Below are 16,491 nucleotides of genomic sequence, written 5' to 3'. Positions count from 1 at the left end.
GCCCACAGGTGCATGATGTGGGTTTCTGTTTTGCATTACAGTAATGAGAATGAGATTGTATAGTTTTCTTCCTGTAGATTTTGAGTTGAAATATCACCTGGGCATGTTCTAATCGTGACAGGTTTTTGTGAGTTTTGCTCATACAGCACATGCATTATTAGTTATAAATGTTGCATCATGTTTCTGTCTTTCACAGGAGCTATGTGGGCTGTTTTCACTTAACCTGCTCCTTTTCACTTGCTAAACCCTGTTATCCTTTATATCTTCTAATCTGTCTGCCCTCCTTCTTTTATTCCTGTCCATTTCTTCTCAGGTACTCAATTGATCCCGAGTCAGACCCCGAGGCGCTGTTCCGTATCGCCTCTGACAATGGTCTCATCACCACGGCCGTGGAATTAGATCGGGAACAGGAGCGATGGCATAACATTACTGTCATCGCCACACAGAGAGGTATACCAGAACTCCTCGCCTTCACTCTTAAAGGGACATTGCATCAATTCTGAGCGCTTGACGATTTCACACAGGTAGCAGCGTGAAATCGGTCCACAGGAAAGCTATTACTTCTGCAGCGGCTGTGAACATGAAAGCTCAAGGCAGAGACACGCGCAAACAGAAAGGGAAGAGTAAGAATGATAGAATGATAACTCAAATTGCTTTTGAGTCTGGTCCACACAAGCTCAAGGTCGCCCATTTGTGCTCCCCGTTGGCCCTCATAAAACACTATCTTGCATCCTCAGAAGTGACTCTGAGAATGGAGTGGATTTGTTCAGCTCATATTCAGTAATTACTTTCATATTAGACACACACACACACTAAATGCGATAAGTGTGGCTTTGTTATGTCTTTATATAATGTCATATTCTGAACATCAGATGTCGACGTTCGGGCCACTTCTGGTCGTGATGTAACGTTATGTCCCAAGAGAGCACAGAGCGTATGGAGAACAGTAAACCAGACAGATTGGAGTTAGCTTCTGTTTTCATGGTCAGTAAGATTTAGCTGACCTACTTGGGGCTTAAAAGCTTTTGATTTCTAACTTCCTTGCTTTTTTATATAGTGTACTTCTCAGAATTTCCCATCACCCTGTTCTTTTCTCTTTCTTAGACAGCCCCAACCAAGTTACCAGGGTAGCGGTTGCCATAGAGACACTGGACATCAATGACAACGCCCCCGAGCTGGACCGACAATATAACACTGCCGTGTGTGACTCCAGCGCTGCTGGACAGGTCAGTGACCCGATGAAGCCTGCTATGAAGAGATTATACAGTCCACTTTGAAAGATTATTCTTGTCAAGAAGCGCCCACTTAAGGCCCTTGCACACTGAGTCCGAAATTTGCGTCCGAAATTTTCGCACGTTAAAAAATAAATACAACCTCACGTTATGCCAATCACGCTTGTACACTGCCTCCGAAACTTTCGTCCGTCATTAAAAAAAATCTGATTTTCTGCTTTTTTCGCATCAATAGCAAGCAGTTTGAATCCGAATCACGAATACGAAAAAACGCATACGAAAATTTCGGACTCAGTGTGCAAGGGCCTTTACAAGGAAAGACTTATAAAACAACCAGAAACATATATTATTTATTTCATTTTGCTTAGATCTATAAGTTGTTGCCTCACAACACCCGTTAACTATGTTAAAATTACTAATGCATGTCGTCTCTTGTCATATTGGCTTTAGAAAATGGTGGCAAAGCAATATGATAAATTAGAAATGTGTATGTGGATTATGATTGTTTTAATGTTTTTTTAGTTTGTGATGTGATGCCACTGCCCTAATGTAATTGCCCCTTGTGGGATTAATAAAGTGGCTAACTTAACTTAAAATACACCAGTGTTCAATAAACTGGAATAAACAGTTCTTCTGCCAAGTAACATAATTGAATATCTGAGATGCTTGATTCTGATTGGTCAGTTGCAGCATTCTGCATTAAAATATTATTGGGTAATTAATCGCTGCCCCAGGCAACAGATTTCCTACAATAGCTGTGCCAGCTTTATGTTTGTTATATCTGTTTCTTCTCGCATATTTAGATAATGAACACAAAATAAATCCCTTCAGGGTGAGACCTATTTCTGATCACCCTGGCAGGGTTTTATTTTGCAATAATGATCAGCTCACTGCAAATTGTCTTATATTTATAATACTTTCTATATCTGACCAAACTAGTATGGTAAAACTGACCCTATGCAATCTTGCAAAGAGATTCGATTAACAAAGGCATTTCAGAACAGCATTTCGATTTAACCGACTGATGTTATTAGTGATGCCAGTGCACACAGTGAGTCAGCCTAATCATGACGTGCTGTTAAACTGCTAATCCTTGCTGTTCAGTGGCAAAAAAACTGACTTATTTGTGCAAATCATGAACACAGAAAAATAATGTGCGCACATTGAAATTACAGCTCCAATGTATTTATAAACAGTGCAACGTTTCGACCAAAAAGGTCTTCATCGGTGAAGTGTGAGATGCAACTTGTTATAAGCACTGGTGATAAACATTAATTAGAAGCACAGTCAGAATGGTGTGTTACGTGGTGTGTTAGTGTAACGGAGGCCAGCTAACAAGGGCTGTGGCCTTTAGCATCTGTGTTAGCTCGCCTGCATCCCATGCTGGAAACGCTGGTTGGAATCTCGCTCGCTCGATGCAAGTAGAACCGAATGGGTTACATTGGTGCCGTGACCCGGATAGGAGAGAGGTGTAGGGGAGTTAGTGTTGAGTCCGAAATTCTTGAAATTTTTTGCACGTTAAAAATCAAATACGACCTCATGTTGTGTCAATCACGTTTACACACTGCCTCCGAAACGTCTGTCCGTCATAAAAAAAATTCACATCCGTAGCAAGCATTTTAAAAGGTGTTTTGACAATTCAGAGCCACCGTACAAGCGAACGCCAAAATCCAGCAAAGCATCAAACTGAGACACTGACATCCTGAAGTAAACTTTGAATCGCTTGGGATAATCCCGCAGCTCCTTAATAGGGAGGTGGAACTTTCTCTCTACGCAATCTCAGGATGCGTTGGATAGACCCAATATTTCCTCATTCTTTTTATCTTTCTAAGAAGAGAGAGGACAAAATCATCCTCAATGCTTGAAGACTCCATTTTGTTTAGTTTTGCAATTTTTTTCACAACAGATTAATTAATGCGCATCGGACTAAGTGTGTAAGGTTTCAGTGCGTGACAAATTTTTTAGCTTGACGAATACAAAAAAAAACGCATACGAAAATTTCAGACTCAGTGTGCAAGGACTTCACTCCCCTGGCCTCAATAGGTGTGCTAGTGACTGATGCTAAAGGCTGTGGTCTTTAGTGTCCTTGTTAGCGCCCTCGCCTCCCGTGCTGGAAACGGCAGTTTGAATCCCACTCGGAGCGATGCAAGTAGAACCAGAGGGGTAAAATTGGTGCCGTGACCCGGATGGGAGTGAGGTTTAGGGAGGTGAGTGTAACAGAGGCTAGCTAGTAAGAGCTGTGCGAGTAAACGTCACTCCCCTGGCCTTAAGAGGCACATTAGCGACTGACACTAGAGGCTGTGGTCTTTAGTGTCTTTGTTAGCGCGCCCGCCTCCCATGCCGGAAACGCCGGTTTGAATCTTGCGGGGAGTATAGAACCAGAGGGATTACATTAGACTGCAAATCCTTGCTGTTCAGTGGCAAAAAAACAACAAAAAAACCTGACTTATTTATGAAAATCATTGTGTCAGTCTTTCTCCATTTGCGTTTCAGGTGGTGCAGGTGATTCGAGCGATAGATAAAGACCAAAGCAGCTCCAACTCTCCCATCCACTTCAGTATTCCCGCAGAATCCAGCAGTGCGCTCAACTTCTCCGTCAGAGAGCGAGGAGGTGCGCTCTCCAGATATCTCCTGTCATCCATCCGTCTTCTCTTCCCCATCAGTTTCCCTCATCTCCCTCCCGGTCTCTGTCCAGACATATATCCTCCTTCATTACGCTCATCCATTTATCTTTTTTTGTCACATTCCGCTCAGATGAACACAGCAAACTCCCTGCTCTGTGCTCCAGCAATCCTTTCTTTCATTATCCTGTTCTCCGCTTCAATCTGCTGGTTTCTAATTTGCACCCCAGAATAAAAAATTATTCATCATTCATTTCTCTCTAAACCTGAATGCTGTTATTTTTGCTGTGGAACACAAAGGGAGAAATTTGAGAAATCTGGTGTAAGGAAAATATCTGTATTATATATTGTATAAAATGGTATAATATGATATGATAATAATTTATTATATAAATATAACAAATATAGTTAGTGTGTGTGTGTGTATATATATACCGGTATATATATACTAAATATGTTTGTTATATTTCTATATATAATAAATTATTATATTATTATCATATCATATTATACCTTTTCATTTAATTTTTCATAATGAGTCACATGACTGATGATTGTTTATGTTCCATTTCTTTTGCTTCCAGACCACACGGCGAGTCTGGTGCTTTTGTCGTCCCTGAAGGCTTTTCCTCGCTCTTCCTCTTTACCAACTCTAAACATACCCATAATGCTCCATGACGGTGCGTCAGACCTCAGGAGCACAGGAACGATTACCGTTACGGTGTGTCCGTGCCAAAACGGAGGCATGTGGACAGAGGAACAGAAACAACAAACGGACGAGAAGGATAAACCATCTTTGCCGGACTGGGAGAGGCAAGCGGCGTGTTCGCCTGTACCGTCGAACTCCTCGCTGCTGGGAATCAGCTCGGCCGCCATGTTGGCGATCCTGGCCTGTGCGTCAACTTTTCTGGGTCAGTTTTGATTTCCAGTCCATTTCATCAGATTTATGTTTGCTACTTGCCCTTCGCTCCGCCTCTATAACCGGCTGGTATAATGATGTGTTGTTGCTACATCTGTCCATCATTCCCTGTCTTCATCCACCATTGCCTCCTGGTGTGTCTTAAAATTGCTGCTTTTCTTCCATATATGTATGTTTTTGTGGGTCGTTCGAACTTTCCACCAACCTGCCTCATTTTTTCTGCTCTGTTTGTCAGTTGGGCTTGCTAATGGACATGTTTGGGTTTGATTTCTGCTCTAAGTCAGTCATAATAAATAGCATTTGATGAGTGCTGACGGCATCGTATGGCATTTTGAGATTGCGGAACAACCCTTTCCCTCCCTCAAGGTACCCCAAATGACATTGAACACTCAAACCCCACTAAGTAAGTAAGTAAGTGAGAGGTGGAATAGGCATTTTCTACAAATACACTTTGATGTCTTCCAATGAAGCCATATGGCAACATATCATTTTCCTTCACTGTGCAAAAACCCCCCAATAATATACTGCTTTTAAAGGAGAACTCCGGCGCAAAATGAACCTTTGGTCTAATTACACATTGTTACCTAGTCAACCGTTATCTGAGATTTGTTTTCATGATTATCGAATGTAAATAGTTTTATCTCTAAAAACAGTTTAGCCTATAAAGCTAGTATAACGCTAGTATATTGGGCATAGTGTAATGACAAATAAAAATCGCTTGTTAATACCACTAACAAGGCTCAAAATAGCCCCACACTAACACGGTAGCATAATGAGGGTCCCTACCTTCAAACCGAAGCATTGAGAACTTTGTCAGTGTCCAGACAGTTTAATAAGAAGATATTTTAAACATACAGTCAACTTCGTGTATACAGGCAGAAGCCATCTTTGAAATACAGCCTTTACCAGTCGATCTACGAACGCCGATCCAAGCCTGCTGTTCGCGCTCACCTTATCATTCTCACCAGCGCACTTGGATCGGCGTTCGTAGATCGACTGGTAAAGACTGTATTTCAAAGATGGCTTCTGCCTGTATACACGAAGTTGACTGTATGTTTAAAATATCTTCTTATTAAACTGTCTGTACACTTACAAAGTTCTCAATGCTTCGGTTTGAAGGTAGGGACCCTCATTATGCTACCGTGTTAGTGTGGGGCTATTTTGAGCCTTGTTAGTGGTATTAACAAGCGATTTTTATTTGTCATTACACTATGCCCAATATCCTAGCGTTATACTAGCTTTATAGGCTAAACTGTTTTTAGAGATAAAACTATTTACATTCGATAATCATGAAAACAAATCTCAGATAACGGTTGACTAGGTAACAATGTGTAATTAGACCAAAGGTTCATTTTGCGCCGGAGTTCTCCTTTAAACCCCATTACTCCTTCAAAACTCTTTACATGGACACTTGCTGAAATGCTCTACAAATTGCTTTGTTAAACACATTTTGATATGTTGCTTGAAGTAAATCATTACTTTCATCAAGTTATTTAGTTGCTGTTGTTAACAACAGTTAACAGTTGTTATCAACTTTATATGACATCGTTTTACAGAAAATTAGGAAAATATGTACTGTGCCATAATGGAAAAAATGCTTAGAATTGGAACCGGTCTAATATATTTTCTCAGTGGGAATTTTATAGATATTGGCATCAGTTATGTTATTACATTTTCTTGGAAGTGTTTACCATGATATAATTGCATTTCTGCAGAAATAACAATTTTCATTTGTATTTATTATTTTTTTTAGCCAAAAATCAAAAATGAACCGTGAGAAAAAGCATTTAGGAACGACGTGGAAGAAACCTTGAGAATGATTCACTCAATTTTAGTTTTAAAGATATTTCAATTTAGTACATTATAAATCATTTTTAAGATAGAACTATTTTTTAAGAATAAGAATACGTTTAAGAATAGTTTTTAAACCATTTTCCCTTGCCGTATGGCAATGTTTCCCCCATTTTTTTCCCTTAAATATCCTTGAATACATTTTCATTATTAGAGCTATTTTTAAACTGACAGTTATGAATCATCAGAAGTTAGCACTGAAACTAAAATGAATCATATTGGTAACTTTGAAGAAGCTGATGTAGTATATTTGTTCTGACTGAAAGACTGATGGTTGGTGCACTAGATGCAGGTTTTCCTTTAAAAGGTTGAAGGTTTATTCTTTTAGGAACAATATTGAAGAAACATTGATAATTATTGATTTGATTAAATATGAATTTAGTTCAAGGAGATATTCATAATTTTGAAGAAACATTGAGCTACAGAGTTGCCACATGGCAATGTTTCCTTTTGTATCTGTTATTAAAGCTATTTTATATCTGAAAACTAAAGGGAAAAATATTCCACGGTTTGAACACAGTGCACAGTTGCACACATTACTTATAATGAAACCCAATTAGCAATCTAAAATAAGATGTTTAACTTACTTAGGTTGACTGTGAACAATTTCTGAAGGTTACACACCTTTTGTTACAGATTATTAAAAAAAAGAAATAGTCTATTTTGCACCATATTTAGCCTCTACATCTTCCTATGGCTCAAACAGTGGAGAATGGCGCCTAGCAACATCATGGTCATGGGTTCAATTCCCAGGGAATGCATTAATTGGAAAAATAAATGTATAGCATGAATTCAGTGCAAGTCGCTTCGGATAAAAGTGTCAGTCAAAAGCTTAAACGAATGTACTTGTATCTGTGGAAAGTGGCTGTAACTTCCTCTGGTTTTTTTCTCGCTGTCTTTTGTCCGATAGTGGTGGCTGCTCTTTCGCTATCGTTGCGAAGGCAGAAGCGGGACACTCAGTCTCCTGTGGAAGATGATGAGATCAGGGAGAACATCATCACGTATGATGACGAGGGAGGCGGGGAGGCGGACACGGCCGCGTTCGATATCGCGACCCTGAAGAGCGCCCCCCAGAGCATGCGCAGGGCACAGCGCCTTCGAGACAACAACAACATGTGAGTGTGTTTGTGCATGTGTTCACATAAATAGACGTCTCATTTCATTTTTCCAATCGCCTTGGTCTAATGCTGCCACTATCTGATCTTTCAAATCACATGTCATTTCTTGACATTTGGTTTAGAAAATGCCATATTATATTATAAGCCCATGTGAATCATTCAGCTGACATTCGCAACAAACACAAACTTGTGTATCTTTCCCTGGAATCTCTGGTTACTCGAAATACGTTCAGTCGCTCTAAATGATGTTAACTGTTTATCTGATTAATGAGGGCTCTGTACTCGGGGTGTGTGTGTGATTTAATGAGCCTTCACATGCAAATCTGACAGCTGTTTCAGTGCAAAGTTCATCTAGTTAATATTTATGCTGTTCAAACCCACACGGTGTCCTCTATCCATCATATTCCTGTTAGATGTCATTGTAATACTCCTGGGCAGGTTGACGAAAGTACATCACATGCAACTATGTTTAAAGATACAACTGGCAGTTTTTGAATCGTTGCATCAGGAGTCACAACTCTGGGACTAACAGATCTTTTAATTAAAACGAAACAACTTACTGTAACTCAGAAGTATCTGGTTTTGGTGAAATAGCTGGATGCAGTTTTCCTTTAAAAGCCCCATTAAAAGCTTAGAGCTGTACAGTTTTCTTGAATTTGGTGATGTATTACCCAATTACACAGAGGGGTTATGCAATATTTGCATAACTAGCCCAAAGGCTTAACTATGGAAGCCCATTTCTGCCACATAAGAGACTTTTTTTTTTTCGAAACTATGAGATAAAAAGTCAAAACTGTAAGATACTGTTATAATGTTGAGATAAAGTTGAAGTTGAAAGTTATAATGACAAGTCTTGAACAATATTAGACTAAAGGGGGTCGCACACCGAACGAGAAGCGCCACGTCTTTAAAATTCGAACATATATTATTCTCTATGAGTGGACACACACCGGTGGCACCATTCGACGTCTGTCCGCGGCGCCCAGCAATGGCTCACGACCTTGTTCAAAAGGTCAGAACAGAGCTCCATTTACATAGTTTTATATTAAAGTTAAATTTTAATTTCATAATGTCCTTAAACATAACAATATTGATGGCCATAAACTGAGAAAGTGCGCGTACGGTGTGCGATACCTCGAGTTGTCCTAAACGCGGCGGTGCGCTTCTCGTCCAGTGTGCGACCCCCTTAAGTTGCAATTATTATGAGATAAAAACTGAAATTATGGCAAACTACACTCACCGGCCACTTTATTAGGTACACCTGTCCAACTGCTCGTTAACACTTAATTTCTAAGCAGCCAATCACATGGCGGCAACTCAGTGCATTTAGGCATGTAGACATGGTCAAGACAATCTCCTGCAGTTCAAACCGAGCATCAGTATGGGGAAGAAAGTTGATTTGAGTGACTTTGAACGTGGCATGATTGTTGGTGCCAGAAGGGCTGGTCTGAGTATTTCAGAAACTGCTAATCTACTGGGATTTTCACACACAACCATCTCTAGGGTTTACAGAGAATGGTCCGAAAAAGAAAAAACATCCAGTGAGCGGCAGTTCTGTGGGCGGAAATGCCTTGTTGATGCCAGAGGTCAGAGGAGAATGGCCAGACTGGTTCGAGCTGATAGAAGGGCAACAGTGACTGAAATAACCACTCGTTACAACCGAGGTATGCAGCAAAGCATTTGTGAAGCCACAACACGCACAACCTTGAGGCGGATGGGCTACAACAGCAGAAGACTCCACCGGGTACCACTCATCTCCACTACAAATAGGAAAAAGAGGCTACAATTTGCAAGAGCTCACCAAAATTGAACAGTTGAAGACTGGAAAAATGTTGCCTGGTCTGATGAGTCTCGATTTCTGTTGAGACATTCAGATGTTAGAGTCAGAATTTGGCGTAAACAGAATGAGAACATGGAACCATCATGCCTTGTTACCACTGTGCAGGCTGGTGGTGGTGGTGTAATGGTGTGGGGGATGTTTTCCTGGCACACTTTAGGCCCCTTAGTGCCAATTGGGCATCGTTTAAATGCCACGGCCTACCTGAGCATTGTTTCTGACCATGTCCATCCCTTTATGGCCACCATGTACCCATCCTCTGATGGCTACTTCCACCATGTCACAAAGCTCTAATCATTTCAAATTGGTTTCTTGAACATGACAATGAGTTCACTGTACTAAAATGGCCTCCACAGTCACCAGATCTCAACCCAATAGAGCATCTTTGGGATGTGGTGGAACGGGAGATTCGCATCATGGATGTGCAGCCGACAAATCTGCGGCAACTGTGTGATGCCATCATGTCAATATGGACCAAACTCCCTGAGGAATGCTTCCAGCACCTTGTTGAATCTATGCCACGAAGAATTGAGGCAGTTCTGAAGGCAAAAGGGGGTCCAACCCGTTACTAGCATGGGGTACCTAATAAAGTGGCCGGTGAGTGTAAGTCACAATTAAGAGTTAAAAAGTTGAAACTTTATCTGTTGTGATTTCTTATTTCTTAAAAAGTCTTAAATATGAGATACTATGTCATAATTTTGAGATAAAAAGGCAAAATTGTAAGATGACATAAAGTTGAAATTGACATGACAAGTCAAAATATAAGATAGTATGTTGTAATTTTATAAAAATTCGAAATTATGAGATACAAGTTGAAACTGACAGTTATAATTATAAGTCAAAATATTAGATATGTCAAAATGATAAATTATGAAAATTATAACACACTAAGGAGTTAAAAAGATGCCATTTTATCTCAGTTATGATGGGTCTAATTTCTTTTATGTCATATTTTGACATTACAAGTCGAAATTATGAGATACTATGTCATAATTATGAGATAAAAAGTCAAAATTGTAAGATACCGTAATAATTTTGAGATAAAGTTGAAATTGACAAAGAGTTATAATTATAAGACAAACTGTCACAATTAGATACAATTTTGACAAAGTTGAAATGGACAGGCCAAGTAATAATTCTGATGAAAACTTTGAAATGATGACATACTAAGTCATAATTTGGAGTTAAAAAGTTTTATGCAATAATTATAATTTCTTTTTAGGTCATATTGTCGACTTCATAATTATGATTTACCAAAGCCCCCCCCCCCCCCCCCCCCCCCCCCCCGTATGTGGCAGAAATGGGCTTCCATACTTAACTGCTATAATAATTGAACCATTTTAGTTTCTTAATTTCTCTGTTATTATAACAGGTATTCTCAGGATAACCTGGACAGCGTCAGAACCTTCAGCTGGAGTCAGAGTTTGGGTTTGGACCCACGGCGTCCCGTCTCTGCACCCCTCTACGGACGGTACTGTTACACCATCCAGACCCTTCCAGCTCCGAGAAACAGACTCGGCCTCGACCTCGCCAAACTGCCGTACGTTCTCCCCGCCAGCCAGGGCCAGTCCCGCGGCCCTTTAGAATCCGCTTCTGTGTTTATTGACAAAATCAGGGAGGGATCAGAATGTAAAGGAGCAGACGGATCCACCGACAGCATTCCGAAAGAGAGCGAGACAGGAAGTGAGGTCATCTCTGAGAGCCACACACTCAGCCAGGATCAGGTAAACTAATATTATCACACGGCAATCCTAAAAATCCCAATTATTGTCTTAATAAACTAATAGATTTTTATAAACTTACCTAAACAGACCTATGATGAGCTCTGGAGTTGGTTAGCTATGAGATGTGCTTCTTTTAAAGCAACAAATCAGTGTGATTTAAGATCAAATTGACACATTTTCTTTGGAGACTTAAACTACCCATAATCCTGAAGAGACATCCACCAATCAGAGAAGTCGCTGTTGCAATGGAAATGAAAAAGTAGTGATCAATAGTGAGTTCCTATAATCTCAAACTACTTATATTAGTATATTTCTGAATATTTTGCTAAATATATTGTTTTATAGTTATAATAATAAACAATATACATAAAAAACATTTATATTAATTTTATATAGTAGATTACATCATGCACAGTGCTTCTTGGGATATGAAGTTTGATTTAAAATACTTTCTTTGATTTAAGTCAAGTCATGTTGCCGAGGTCCAGGGAGTTCAGGGTTCAAGGTTTAGGGTCATTACATTTTTTTTATTTTTTTGAAAGAAATTAATACTTCGGAAATTAATTCTTCAGCAAGAACATATTAAATTGTTCAAAAGTGACAGCAAAGACATTTACAATGTTACAAAAGATTTATATTTCATATAAATGCTGTTCTTTTGAATGTTCTGTTCATCAAATTTTCCACAAAAATATGAAGCAGCCAACATTGATAATAAAAATGATCTTCTTGATTTCTGAAGGATCATGTGACACTGAAGACAAATATATTCAAATAAAAAAAACAGTTATTTTAAATTGTAATAATATTTCACAATATTACCGTCTTAAAGGATTAGTTCACTTTTAAAAAAACTTTTGCTGATAATTTACTCACCCCCATGTCATCCAAGATGTCCATGTCTTTCTTTCTTCAGTCGAAAAGAAATTAAGGTTTTTGATGAAAACATTCCAGGATTTTTCTCCATATAATGCACTTTACTGGGCACCAAACGGTCCAAGGTCCAAATGACAGTTTCAGTGCAAACTCCAAACTGTTCAAATGGTTTTAAACGACACCAGACGATGAATAAGGGTCTTATCAAGCGAAACGATTGGTCATTTAAAAAAAAAACCCCAAAGTTTAAGTTTGATAAGCTCAAATGCTCGCCTTGCTCTGTTCTGTGTAACTCTCCTGTTCGAACTCGTTCATCAAAATGAACAAATCTTTTTCCGAGTCAATTCGTTCATTTCGGTCGTTAAATGAATCAAATGACTCGTAAAAAGATTCGACATCTTGGATGACATGGGGGTGAGTAAATTATCAGCAAAAGTTTTTTTAAAAGTGAACTAATCCTTTAACTATTTTTGATCAAATAAATGCAGCCTTGGTGAGCAAAAGAAATCAAAAAAATGTTTTATGATAGAGCATATATAAATATGAAGTAACTTAAATGGCTTAAGGTTTAAATATGTCATGTACCTCACCGTTTTCGATTGTTTTCTTCCTCAGTCTGTTCATTCAGACCAGGCTCTGTTTGTGAAGGGCTCCAGTTCCTACTCGGAGACCTCCAGCTCTTCAGTGGGCCATAAACCGGAGTCGTCCCCTCACTGCTTGACCACGCGAGCCTCCATTTCCACCATCACCACGGACGACTCCGCCCCCGCCTCGGCTTTGGACAAGAACGGAGACGTTACTCCCATCAGCACCAGCCAGAGCACAGCCAGCCTCGCCACGACGGAGATGCCCTTCAGGACGATGGAAGGTACTCTTCTGAGGGTCGGCGGAGGGGTACCTGTGACCGGGACCACGCTCCTCTACCCAGAAGCTGTCGGCCTAATGGGCTTGTACGGGGTGGGCGGGCAGAACTATGTGCCACACCTAGTGATGCCCCTCCCTGGAGGGGCGGGGCTGTATGAAAGGGGGTGGGGCTTGGGGAATGGGACGGTTGGACAAGCGAACTCGGAAAAGGCAAGCGGCGATTCGCTGACTAACAGAATGGGCGACTTCCTGCAACATCGGCTTGCCCTGGTGACCTTTGACCCCATGCAGCCGCCATACGACTCGCTGCAGACGTACGGATTGGAGGGGGGCGGCTCTCAGGCGACGTCTCTCAGCTCGCTTGAAAGCGAGGCCGAAAAAGATGCAGAGGGACAGAAAGACAGATTTGAGGAATGGGGACCCAAGTTTGACAAGCTGTTTGATATTTTCAGGGAACGAGCGAAGGAAAAAGAGGAGGACAGAAAGCACGAGGGTGATTTGTTAAACGATGAACACCAGGAAGAGGAAATGAACAAGACAGAGAGTGAGACAGAAACGAGAAAAGAGGACGAAGCGACTGAATCGAACGAGACACGACGGGTCGAGGAGGAAAACACTGAAGAAATGGAACAAATGCAAAACAGAAAGAGACACTAAATAGGAAATGGGAACAAAGAGAGAGGATGTGATGTCACATCGTGAGCGTTCAAAAGCAATAAGTGCTGAAAGGAGCCAATGAGCACAATCTGGACAAAGAGAATTTTATATGGACCTGCCAAAAACTAGTATGTCAGTGTTTTAGAGGAGCAGTCGGTCTTATGTAAGTCACTCGCTCAGTTTTTACACTCGTCCAGCCACACTCACAGTGCTTACATCGTAACATACAAGCTCATCTTTATCTTAATAAATCTTGCATTTATTTTCAGGCTTAAATCTCAGATTTTCAATGTGGTCTCAGACTTTTATACCCAGCATTAACCAGTGTTTTTAGTATAAAAACATTTATAAACAAAGTATTTATTGTTGTATTATTTATAAATATTTTGAATTAGCTTTTATTTTTATATTTTTCGTTTTCATTTGAATTCTAGCTCAAGTTTGAACTTGTCATTTTTTTTTTATTTCTGTATGGGTTTAATTTATTTCAGATTTAGTTTGTAATTACTTGAGCTTAAATCAACTTAGATATATTTCAGTTATTTGCCTGAATAAGTAACCTTTCTAAGTTTAGTTAAAACAATGTTTTCAATTACCGAAAATAGCAATAGCAAAACACTGAATTACGCCTGGAATCTTGTTTCTCTCCCTAATGAGAGCACTTTAAAGCTTTTTCTCACCTTTTCTTCACTTCTGATAACTATTGAAATCCTTGCTGAGGGGTAAGTGAAGAAAAGAAATGCAAGAAATGCTGAAAAACATTCGTCAATGTTTTAAAAATTCCATAAATGGCAGGAATGTTTCAGTTATTAGAACCTGCATTTTTCCAAGAAAAGGTTCTATATAGAACCTTTAAGGGTTCCGTCAGGTGCCTCATACACTGTATAGAACCTTCAATGAGTTTTTTTTTTTATGAGTAAAATAAAGCCTGTGGTAAATGATATTTTGACGTTTTGTTCTACAATGTATATTACATGCACCCATACCAAAAACATGAATTTTGAAGGAGTTATGTTTCATTTTGAATATGTTTCTAATAAGTTACTATTAGGCAGCTTGGGGTGCGAGTGTGTGCAATTTAAGTTATAGAACAAAAGGTCGAAGTATTGTCAAGTTACTGTATGTTTACCACAGGCTTTATTTAACTCATGAATAAAAAAACAACAACATTATAAAACCCCACTGGCAAATCTCGAGGGAACCATGGCGAATTGATCTTCCGGGTTTTGGCGTTAACCCTGCATCACACAATTGTGCAATCATTTTAGACATTTCTCCTTTTTGGTATACAGTAAATGGTCCTTTAAAATTGAGCAAAGAACCTTAAAGTTCTAAATAGAACACAAATTAACCTTTTTTTTTTCTAAGAGTGTGTAATAAATTGCAACAGTCAGGCTCCAGAAGTAAAAACTTCATTTATTTTCTCTATAGGGAAATTTAAAAAAAAGAAACGTATAAACCGTTCAAGACAGCCCTACTGTGAGCGACGAGGTTGCTAATCGATAGTATTGAAGCCGTCAGCCCGCATTATTTAAACTTATTCTTAAAATAATCGTGTTTAACAGTGGAATTCGTGGTGAAAACTACATTACCCATGATGCTGTACAGAAAATTCCACCAATCAGAGTCGTCACAATCAAATTGTGCCAAAATTTGCTCTTTAGCTCCGCCCCCTCTCATGAAGCACTGGAGTGACGTAATCGAGAATCCGTTTTCTCTCTCAAAATACTTAAATATTTGTGTATATGTGCATATTTTATTGCATTAAATTAAAATATATTGTTATATATATAAAAATAAAGTCGACATTTGTAAATGAGTAGTTTTATATTTCTCCAATGTTTTTAATTTGATTATGCTGTTTGCAATGCTTCATGGGATTGTAGTTCTTTCCGTCACTAAAGCCGTTAAGTACACAGTCTTTACCTTTGTATTTTTATCTGATTTAATCAAGGTTTGTAATGTTGTGATTCACCTCGTAGCTGGTTGGATGGTTCATGGCTTATAACGCTTCAACAAAGCCTTTTTTTAAAATCCCTATGGGAGAAATGAATGGAAAAAATACTTCTGAAACCAACGCCTCTGAAAAAGTGGGCGGGCACTAATGCACTCTATATGTAAGCGGTGATTTGCCTTGATTTTTCTTCAAACATGTACAGGTCAGAGCATAAATATGAGCTGGGGGATCCACTAAAACCTGGCCTGTCTCGTTCAGCAGACACACATTAGCAGCACACGTCTTAGTCGGCTCTCTCAGCGCTCTCGTGTTACACTTAAGTTAATAATTCACATCGGCGTGACAAGTCAAAGTTATGAAACATCTCATTTTTGAAATATTGATTTCAGGCCTGCGAGCGGCATTGTTTGAAAAATAGGTCTCATTAAATATGTACAATCGCTAATAAATTCATATTGACGCTTGTGTATTAATAAGGCAGCTCTTTCGCACGGATTTTGATCCGAGAAAGCTAAGCTTAAAATGGTTCGACAAAAGGCTGTTTTTACTAGGTCACCGCAACCACACACACGTCAGTGCATAAAGACGATTTGCGCATGGCTTACTTCTATCTGTTTTTAGATCAGTTTTCCTGTGTTCACTAGTCAGGATGCTTTGTCTGGTTTAGCTGAACTGCTTCTTCTTTTACCCTCTTAAGTTTTAAAGGAAGACCTATGCAACTGAAACTCTGAGAACATTAACTTCTGAACTGAATGTGATCATGTTTCATGTGGGTTTTTTTTTCAGCCTGTAACGCTGTTTGCATTCTCATGTACAGATGTAAATATCGTTGGAG

At 39.4% G+C, this 16,491-nt stretch overlaps 1 protein-coding gene across 1 annotated transcript in view; it reads left to right on the top strand.

Moving 5' to 3' along the window:
• Nucleotides 1–13,868, top strand: part of LOC130076234 (cadherin-11) — a 105,096-nt gene extending 91,228 nt beyond the window's left edge. Inside the window, exons 8-14 of the mRNA XM_056241249.1 lie at nt 314–450; nt 1,105–1,226; nt 3,726–3,843; nt 4,438–4,764; nt 7,534–7,738; nt 10,951–11,302; nt 12,794–13,868. Of these exons, the coding sequence (XP_056097224.1) occupies nt 314–450; nt 1,105–1,226; nt 3,726–3,843; nt 4,438–4,764; nt 7,534–7,738; nt 10,951–11,302; nt 12,794–13,699 (2,167 nt within the window). The 3' untranslated portion in view covers nt 13,700–13,868. The remainder of the gene's footprint in view (nt 1–313; nt 451–1,104; nt 1,227–3,725; nt 3,844–4,437; nt 4,765–7,533; nt 7,739–10,950; nt 11,303–12,793) is intronic.
• Nucleotides 13,869–16,491: the final 2,623 nt, after the last annotated feature.

This window comes from Rhinichthys klamathensis, unplaced genomic scaffold (genome assembly GCF_029890125.1).
Source record: "Rhinichthys klamathensis goyatoka isolate OS25496 unplaced genomic scaffold, OSU_Roscu_1.1 h1tg000635l_1, whole genome shotgun sequence".
NCBI lineage: Eukaryota > Metazoa > Chordata > Actinopteri > Cypriniformes > Leuciscidae > Rhinichthys > Rhinichthys klamathensis.
This window is presented reverse-complemented; position numbering and strand designations above follow the sequence as displayed.